Source organism: Crocodylus porosus, unplaced genomic scaffold (genome assembly GCF_001723895.1).
Source record: "Crocodylus porosus isolate Cpor-Errol unplaced genomic scaffold, CroPor_comp1, whole genome shotgun sequence".
NCBI classification, from domain to species: Eukaryota; Metazoa; Chordata; order Crocodylia; family Crocodylidae; genus Crocodylus; species Crocodylus porosus.
Window position 1 is genome coordinate 16,087,000 of NW_017728950.1, and position 10,520 is coordinate 16,097,519.

The 10,520-nt window shown below is 43.1% G+C and overlaps 1 protein-coding gene across 3 annotated transcripts in view; it reads right to left on the reverse strand.

The window, feature by feature from the left end:
- Positions 1-3,692, reverse strand: part of CEP120 (centrosomal protein 120) — a 67,718-nt gene extending 64,026 nt beyond the window's left edge. For all 3 annotated transcript variants that reach the window (XM_019555252.1, XM_019555251.1, XM_019555253.1), the window contains exon 1: positions 3,509-3,692. In XM_019555252.1, the coding sequence (XP_019410797.1) occupies positions 3,509-3,557 (49 nt within the window). In that variant the 5' untranslated portion in view covers positions 3,558-3,692. The remainder of the gene's footprint in view (positions 1-3,508) is intronic.
- Positions 3,693-10,520: the final 6,828 nt, after the last annotated feature.

Here is a 10,520-nt window from a genome sequence, read left to right on the forward strand (position 1 = left end):
GCTGGTTTCTACTGCCTAAGTGCAGCACCCTGCACTTGTCAGTATTGAAACGCATCCTGTTTATGTTAGCCCACTCCTGTAACCTATCCACATCTTGCTGCAATCTTTCCCCTTTACTAGCGTGCTCACCTATTCATTTGCCATGAGGCTGAAGTTGGGTCCATATGCCTGGTTCCTAATTCCCAGTTCCTGGGTCCCTTTTCACAGCTCATCTTTACACCGTGAGAGGCTGCTAGTGATGAATGAGATGTGCTAACAGGTTGGAATGTGGTCAGTGATGTGTGTTTCCTAACGAAAGTGTCAAATCTCTTGTGTCGAGGACGCGGCCCTGACTGAGGAGCAGAGATCAGACTGCAAAGGTGGGAATAAGGACCAGGGAATAAGGACCTACTTTCAGCCTCAGGCAGACAAGGTTCTTTGGGTAAATGTGGTATCTTTTATTAGACCAACTAAAAATTGGAAAAATTGTTCTTTGCAACCTTTCAGGTACAAACACCCTTCTTTAGGCCTAGGGAGAGTCTGCTGGTATTATGTGTTCTCCTGGATGGAATAGAAGCCAATATGTAAAATGCAGGTCTGTGAAAATGCAAATATGTGGCAGTGAGGATCTGAAGGGGGTAGAAGACAATAGGTAAGAGACAGGTGGGTGAGGGGGGAAAGAGGGAATGCTGACCTGGTGAGAGAATGTAGCTGGTAAAACACAGACAAGTTACCTGGGGTTATTGGATGGCAGGCAGGTTATAATGTGCTATAAATTCAACATCTATATTTAGTCCATGAGGTTTTTTATCTAGTAGATTTATGAAGGGAAGTTCATAGGCTCATCTACGAAAACTGTTTTGTACATTCCTTTTGAGGGTTAGAATTGAGAGATCAGGGAGTGTTTGTCTTGTGAGACGAGTGCACCCACAGGTAATTGGGTATTTTTGTCTTTGATAGATTTTCGGCATGCCAGTGAAAATAAACATTCTAGCTATACTCTCTATAGTTCTTTCACAAGGCATGAGGCTGAAGGAGGTGTTGGTTGTAGCCATGTTGGTCTAAGGACACAAGCAGACAAAGTTCTTCAGGTAAATGTGATTAATCTACTGGATACAAAAAATCATGGACTAAACATAGATATTGGACTTACAGTATATCATAATCTGCCTGATATTTGATAAACCCATGTAACCCATCTGCATATTACCAGCTACATTCTCTCACCAGGTCTCCATTCCCTTCTTCCCTCTCCCACGTGCCTGTCTCACACCCATTGTCTCCCATGGCCTCTGAACCTCACTGCCTTGCATTTGCATTTTTACAGACCTGAATTTTGCACCTTGGCTTCCAGTCAAGAGCACACAAACACCAGCAGACTCTCTCTCTGCCTGAAGAAGGGTGTCTGTGCCCAAAAGCTTGCAAAGAACAATTAGCAACAACAAGTAGCATTCTTATATTTATATGCACTGTGGTAGTTAATATAAAACGTATGTATAGGCATAGGTGGCAGAAAGCTAGGGCTAACAAGGCTTAGCCCTCACAAACACAGGGCAACAGTTAGGGCTGCAGACTCTGGGCTGCAGCAGGTACAGGGGAGGGAAGCAAGGGGGGGAATATGGGCATGTACACTCAGGTACAGCTGGGATCACAACCAGCCAACATTGCAGCCCTGGTGCGTGGATTACTGCCAGCATGGCAGACAGGCAAGTGTCCATGTACTCTGTGAAGGGGCGTGAGGGGGGCCAGATGAAGGCCCCCACAATGCAGGAGGAAGTAGGCAGAGGCAGGAACAGGGGCTGAGGTGAATGGGGCCTCGGGCCGAGTCATGGGATGCTCAGAGCCCAGGCAGCTTGTCCAGGTGGGCGGAGGCTACAGCCACTTCGTGCATCTGAGGGAAGGCAAGGGTGGCATGTTCCAGGGTGCACACAGCAGTAGGAGACCCCGCCCCCTCGATGAGTCACCTGGGCTCTGAGCCTCCCACAACCAGCCCCAAGCCCCATTCAACCCAGCCCCCGCCCCATACCCTCCCTCACCACAGAAGCCTCAATCTGCCCCCTTTCCCAGGACAGACTTACCTGCAAGGGTGGGGTGTGCGCATGTGTTCCACTCCCCCAAATAATATTTTCTCCCTCCACCTATGCGTATAGGGCCCGGATTCCACAATATGGTAATAGCTTTCAAGTGATAAACACAAAACAACAGCAGATTCTCCCTCTGCCTGAGGAAGGGCGTTTGCACTGAAAGGTAGCAAAGAACAATTTCCCCAACTATTTAGTTGTTCTAATAAAAGATATCGCATCTGCCCAAAGACCCGAGGGGGTGGAAAGCATGCAGTCCACTAAGATGTGGGGCGATGTGGACACACTTGAAGGGAGAGCGAGGCTGCAAATAGATTTAGACAGACTACAAAAGTGGGCAGATGAAAATAGGATGGGGTTCAATGTAGACAAATGCAGGGTGCTGCACCTTGGGAGAAGGAATCCACAGCATACATGCAGGCTAGGGAGTTCCCTTCTAGAAAGCACAGAGGAAAGGGATCTTGAAGTCATTATTGACTCCAAGATGAACATGAGTTGCCAATGCCAGACCGCAGCCAGCAAGGCCAGCCATACCTTGTCATGCATCCAAAGGTGCATCTCAAGCCAGTCCAGAGAGGTGATTCTCCTCCTTTATGCGACACTGGTCAGGGCTGCAGTTGGAGTACTGCGTCCAGTACTGGGCACTGCACTTCAAAAGGGATGTGGCCAGCCTGGAGAGTTCAAAGGAGGGCCACCTGCTAGGTGAGAGGGCAGCACAACAGGCCCTACAAGGAGAGACTGAGGGACCTGAACCTGTTCAGCCTTAGCAAGAGGAGGCTGAGGGGGGACCTGATGGCTGCCTACAAACTCATCAGGGGAGATCAGCAGCAAATAGTAGTGCCCTTTTCTCCCCAGCACCACCTGGGGTGACAAGGAACAATGGTAATAAGCTGATAGAGAATGTTTAGGTTAGAGATCAGAAGGCAATATTTTACAGTTAGGGTGGCCAAAATCTGGAACCAACTTCCCAGGGAAGTGGTCCTTGCCCCTACCTTGGGCAAATTCAAGAGAAGGTTGGATGATCATCTGTCTGGGGTTTTGTGAACCCAGCATTCATTCCTGCCTGTGGCAGGGGGTCAGGCTAGATGATCTGTTCAGGTCCCTCCTGTTCCTAACTACTATGAAACTCCTGTCATCTTCGTTGTGAGAGTGCTTTTTCCTTGTTGGTGCACTGAACTTTGCTTTTCATGCTTGCTAATACAGAGGAAATATTTATTTATACTCTCCCTCTTTCCAGCTCCCCCTTTTAACTGTATTTAATTGCAAGATAACCCTGCCACTGAAACACAGGGTTGAGAGAGAAGCTTCCTTCAGTCGTGACCAAACTCAACGCATTTTTAAAAAAAAATTCCCAGCCCCTTCCTTGCGAACAGAGAGCGGCTCCTTCCCAGCGAAATCAGCCAATGACCAAAATCCCAGTTTCAAGCGGGGAGGATCCGACGCGTTACCTTCCAGGATGGAGACTACGACGAGGAGCTGGTCGGAGCGGGGCCCCATAGCGGCTCGCGGCTGCTTGCCTCCCCCGCAGCCCCGGGGCCGGCGGCCCGCGCCCGTTACCGCCTCCAGCGTTTGAAACCCAACCGCCGCCGCGCTTCGCCTAGCAACCGGCGCGCCCGGCGGACAAAGGAACGCGGAGACTGAGGACCGCGACTGCAAGAGCGCCGCTTCCGGGCCGGCTCCGTCCGTATCCAACAGACAGGGGGGATCTGGGGGGGTAGCACCCCCTGCAGGCGTGGCGGAGGTGTAGCCGCGCTGCAAGAGCGCCCACGTGTGGGCCGGCGGGGGCGCTGCGTGGCACGGCGAGGGAACAGCCCCCTCGTGAGTACAATGAAGTAGTATGATTTTTAAAACATAAATAGTACTCCACACCTGCTACGTGAAGTAGTATGTAATGTGTATAGAGTACCCCACTCGAGCCTCATTTATTCTAGTATTTCCCCCCTCCCAGAAACAAAAACCCAAATATCATGAGTTTCCCAGTTTAAATACCACCAGTGCTCAGCCGTTTTCTTCCTTTTAGTACTGCGGATATACGAAAGGGCCCGGTGAGTGCAAACGAAGGCAGATGCGTGTTCAAGCACTGGAAAGTTTCTGCCACTGACTAAAATGGGAATTGATTTTATTTTGCTCTAATTTGCTACAGTTTTACGTTCTAGAGTGGTTTTTTTAATTCATGTGTTGATTTCTGACATACTTTTTAAAGTGTGCAATTAGAACAAGAAATGCACCGTTACGTATACAGATATTCTAAAAGAAAATGTACAGTGAAGCAGCTGTGGAAGCAGGTCTTTGTTTTGCAGTCCAGACCAAGACCACCTGCTCAGACCACAGCAAAGACAAGTTATTAAAAGCCTGATTACCACAGCCAGAGTACCAAAAAAGACAAATACTGTGTGTGTGCAGGCACACACATGCACATATGGATATATGGTGCGATATAACGTTTTTATATAACTCACTGTCTCTTCTATATATATATAAAGGGCTTAGTCTGTGTGTCTGTGTGTCTGTAATGCTCTTGGGGGGTGTGGCTCCAGCCAGTGCGTGTCAAGAATGCCCATCAAGATGGATGGCCAGGGTAGGTGGCTACCCACCACCCCATGGTGCTGCCTGCCAGGAGTGTGGGGGAAGCCTGCATACAGTGGCCACCACCGCCACCCATCACCCCACACTACTGCCACTCCACATCTGGTGGTATGGAGTGGCAGGGTCGTGGAGCAAGGCCAGACGCAGAGTGGCAGGGAGGGGGTGGTGCACAACTGGATGTGGGGTGGCGGTAGTGCGGGGTGGTGGGTAGCAGCAGTGCCTGCTGCGTGCAATTCCCCACTGCCCCTTGGGAGGTAGTGGCAGTGCAAGGTGGTGGGTGGCAGTGCTCTGTCCCTGCCTGCCAATCATTCTTGATGGGCAATTCCCCAGTCTATACATACCTGTACATGCACACATTTAAATACAACACACCATAAATACAAATTTAGTTTTCATTTTGGGCAGAACTCTCTGTGTGTACACATAATACAACACACCCCATGCACGGTTAAAAGGGTAGTTACATTCTGTCCCATGTCTGCTCTTTTTTTTCTAGCTAGCTCTCTCTCTTATTTTTGCTTATACAAGTACTAAGTAAATATGCAGTAACCATTGTGCAGTAGTGTCACACCCAGTTTAAGTAAAATTAACAGTGTTTGAGAGCAGCCCATTCATTTGGAATTGCCTGTGTGATTTTGAAAACAAAATTCAAATGCTAAATAAATCTAGATATATTTCAAACTAAATGAAAATCTATATTGTTATTATTACTATGGAGAACCTGAGTGTTTTCTTCATCAAATAGTCAGCCTTTATTTCAGTTACAATCACAGGTTTCTATCAAGCTGAGTTATATCTAATAAAGTCACCACATAACATAGGAACAGTAATTTTTCTCTTTTTTATTTAATTCTGTTTAAGATGCATGCATCTGCATTAATAAAACTAATTTACTTACTGAACAAGAGTAGAATTACATGATACAATTATACCAATTTCAGTATCCATCTATCTTTTTATAATCAAATTTGCAAATGGTAAATACAACTCATCCACAGTCCCCTACCTCGCTTTTACCTCATCTCATCACAGATCCCTAAGGAGAGAAAATTATTAAAAATATGTAAATACGAATTATCAAATGAATTAGAAAAAGCAGATCTTATAATAGACATTAGACACAATAATTAAGTTCCTGCCTGCTGCCTAATGTACTTCATACATTCCATTGCTGAGCTAATAATGACATACGTATGTAAATTATGACAGATCAGTATTTTTAAAGACTAGTCCACATTCCAATTCAAGAGGCTTTTTTTTTTTTAAATTACGGTAGCTCTCTGTAATCATTAATCACTTCACTCCTTTGGCTTCTTTCTTCCTTCATGCCTATTTCATTTCCTATTGATATCTTACCTACTAATTTTGCATCTGTACATTTATTTTACAAGGTTCATCACTTAATCTTTTCTTTGTTCATTTATTAAACATTTTCAGTTGCCCCACTACATAGGTTTGCACTGTTTTTACCTTAGGCATTTTTATTAAGTTTACAATTTGTAAAGAAATATGGCAAGTCCTCCTAGAGTTATGTTTTAGATTTTTCTGTTCTGTCCTATGTAGATTCTTGCGTTGTAGTATCTGTATTTTTCATTAGTGTATTAAACAATGTCACAAACATGTTTATTTTCCTTCTATCCCCAAGCAAATATTTGTTTATTATTACTCACTGAGGAAAATTTGATGCCAGGACTGCGTGCATGTGTGCGTGGTACACCCAGAATAGTTGGGCATTAAGTAGTAGTGGCATTATTTTGTGTGTCAGATAACTAACAACAGAAGTAAAGAGGTCTTAACTTTCTAACGAGTATGGCATGATAGGATTTGGCAGGATAGATATTATCATTCTTACCTTCCATTATAGAAGTAATTTAGAAATTTAAGCAGAACTAAATGAATCTCTATACAACTCTTTCTTTGTAGTTAGCTTTACAGCCTTTGCTTCTTCAAAAGCTTATGTTGTTTCCTTCATTTCTGCTGCAGAAATAAATGCCATAAATAACATTACTATGTTAAAATGTACATTGAATTCTGATGCTTTTACTTTTTTCTTATTCTCAATATTTTCAGCTCCCAAGACTGAATGATTATTTGTTTCAGAATGAACTGATGAATCACTTATGGTAATTTTCTCTGAATGCTTTGTTTAGCTCATTTACTCTGATCATTACTCCCCTGCCACCAGTTATTTGGACCTGTGGGCCAAATTACATAATATCAGGATCTGGATCTGGCTCAAAGTCGGGGGTGGGGGGGTGAAAGTGGGGGTGGTGGTTAAACACCCCTGTTTTAAGTCTTCAGTTTCTCCCATCTAGACATTATTTCCCAGGGAATACCTTACACGTGGAGTTCATTAATAATACAAGTTACACTAAGGAATTGATCCCAAACCTATGAATCAGAATGTGTTTGTAATGGACTTCAGTGGGGTTTTGTTCAGTACAGTGGCTTACTGGCATGCTACTACACCTCTAATGGTAGTAGAAGAAACTTGAAAATTTAATCTGCATTTGAACTGGGAAACCTGGATGTTTTTGGCATCCTCTCTAGAAAGCTGAAGAAAAGTTAGCATGAAGCTAACTGCTGCTTTGTCTGTTACAATGCAGTTCTGTTCTGAAAAGTTCTGTTGTATCTTGATTCAGTTCAGTAAGAATTACATAAGGGACAAGATCACACAAATTAAAAACACCTTATCAGTACACCCATCTAGAGTTAGAAATACTAATACAAAAAAGGAGATGAAAAGGATCAGTAATAATATTTATGCTACCTAGTTCTCATGTTTTTCATCAGTAAATTTTTAAACAATTTACAAAAGAGGTTGGTATCATTATCCTTATTTTATACAAAGGGAAATGGAAGCACAGAAAAGAGAACAGGACTTGTGCAAGGTCATATAATAAACCAGTGAAAAGTGCAAAGCCTGGGTTCGTGAGTCCCAGAGCATTGCTGCTCTGAAAAGAGACCAGAGTAAAGGGGATAACGGCTATCCTTTTTTAAAGAATTGTTTTGAACATAAGAACATACTAGAACATAAGAATTGCTATTTACTGGGTCAGACCATAGGTCTATCTTGCCCAGTATCCTATATCACACAGTGGCAGAGAGTGGATGCTGAAAGGGAGACTTAACTGGGTATGACCAAAGCATTTTTTCCCCACTGCGCCTCTCTCACTTGCAGCCTCCAGCACTTAAGGTCTAGGAAGTTCTAATTTAGAGGCTGTATCTCTAACTGCCAAGCTCAATAGCAACTAATGCCTCTTTTCTCCAAGATTTTGTCCAATCTTTTTATGAATATAGCTAAACTGGCAGCTTCCAGAACATCTGGTGGCAATGAGTTCCACACTTTGATTAACTGCTACATGAAAAATAACTTCCCTTTGTGAGTTTTTAACTTAACAACTACTTGTTTTATTCTGTGAACCCTAGTTCTTGTATTGTGAAAGATTCTAAATAATAAATCCCCATCTACTATCTCTTCATCATTTAGTATTTTGTAAACCCTTATCATGCCCCCCTTCTCCCAGCCTCTCTTTTCTAAGCTGAATAAGGCTACCTTCTTTAGTCTTTCTTCTTATGGAAGCCCCTCCATACTGCTGATCAACCTTGTTGCCCTTCTCTGTACCTTCTCTAGTTCTTCTATATCTTTCTGGAGACAAGGGGACCAGAACTGGGCATCGAATGCAAGGTATTCTGAACTGGATACCATGGATTTATAAAGGGACATAGTGATATTTTCATTTTGTTTACAATTCCCTTGCTAATAAACCTAACCTTTTGTTTGCCTATTTGACAGCTGCTGAGCATTGAGCCAATGTTTTTAGCAAACTGCCTACAATGATTCCCAGATCTCTTTCCTGTGTGGTAGTAGCTAATGTAGAGTCCATCATGGAGTAGACAGAGCTGGGATTATTCTTGCCAATGTGCATCACATTACACTTATCTAGATTGAATTGCATCAGCCACTTACTTGCTCATTCACTTAGTCATGCCAGATCCTTCTGTAATTCCTCACAGTCTACTTTGGTCTTTACAACTTTGAATAATTTTGTGTCATCGGCAAATTTGGTCACCTTGATACTCACTCCCCTTTCCAGATCATTTATATGTTAAACATTACTGGGCCCAACACAGATCCCTGGGGGACCCCACTGTTTACTTCTTTCCAACCTGAAAACTGACCATTTGCACTCACTCTTTGCTCTCTGGCTTTAAGCCAATTTCTAATCCATGAGTGGACGTTCCCTGTATTCCCAGGATTACCTAATTTAGTTAAGGGGTGCCTCTGATAAGGAGCCTTGTCAAAGGCTTTGCAGAAGTCCAAATATACTATGTCAACTGAATTGCCCTGGTCCACCTATTTATTGACACCTTCAGAGAATTCTAGTAGGGTGGTGAGGCATAATTTCCCTTTGACAAAGCTGTGTTGGTTGCTCCCCAGCAAGTCATGTTTATCCATGTGCTGAACAATTCTCTTTTATTTTTGTTTCTATTGGTTTTCCAGGAACAGAAATTAGAGTCATTGGTTTATAGTTCCCTGCATCCCTTCTAGAGCCTTTTTTAAATATGGGAGTTGCATTGACAACCCTCCAGTCCTCTGGAACAGAGGCTATTTTTAGTGATAGGTTGTATAATGCAGTTAGGAGATGAGCAATTTCTGATTCAGGACCCAAGTGTGAATGTCATCAGGTTCTGGTGATTTGCTACTTTTTAGTTGATCAGTTTCCTCCATGACCTCTTATATTTAAACCTCAATTTGGGTCAGCTCCACTGGAGAGAAGTGTATCTGGTAAGGGAATGTCTGTGACATCTTCAACAGTGAAGACAGACACAAAGAATGCATTTAGTTTCTTGGCTATGGCCTTGTCATCTTTTACACCTGGATCATCCAAAGACCTAACTCCCTGAAAGATCTTTGGCTTCTTATGTACTTTAAGAAATGTGTATGGTTAACTTTAATGTTTAATTTGAAATGGTGCCCAGTTCAGAATACCTTGAATGCTGTGCCCATGCCTCAAGAAGGATATAGAAGAACTAGAGATGGTACAGAGAAGGAGGGCATCAAGGATGATTAGCCGTATGGATGGGTTTCCACATGAGGAGAGACTAACTTCTGTGTCTCTAGCAAATTTGTCCTCAAATTATCTCTTAACTTGCCTCATTACAGTTTTACATTTGCTTTGCCAGTATTTATTCTCTTTTTACTTTTCTTCCTTAGGTTTTGATTTCCACTCTTTGAAAGAAGCCTTTTTTCTATTATTGCCTCTGCAACTCTGCCATTAAACCGTGCTCGCTTCTCTTAGTTCTTTTTCCATGTTTTTTTTAATTTGAGGTATGCATTTGCTTTGTGCCTCCAATATACTGTTCTTAAGCAGTTCCCATGCTGTCTGCAAGTTTCTCACCTTTTTAGGGGCCCCTTTTAACTTCCATCTAAGAAGTTTCCTCATTTTGGTGTACTCTCTCTTTTTAGGTGACTTCCTGCCCCTGGGGCAGGGGGCTGGACTTGATCTTCCAAGGTCCCTTCTAGCCCTAATGTCTATGAAATCTATGAAATGTTAAAGACTACTGTGGTAGATTTTCTTGTGTCCCCTCATACATATGTTAGAAATATTATTGAAAATGCATTATCAATAGTGTTGTTAGAACAGCACAGCTGCCAGCTCTCCCTGGTGGGAGGAGGAGGTTGGAGGAGAAGCTACTAAGAACTCTTTGTATTAAGATATCACTCTCTCTTTGTTTTGCAAATTTACTATCTCTTTGTTACAGTAAAGCATATACTCCTTAGCGTTCTCATGTAGATAAGAGTAAATTGCAATTTTTAATGGTCCTGTCCTTGGGGCAGAGAAGGTTTGAACTTTTGGTAACCTAAAGTAC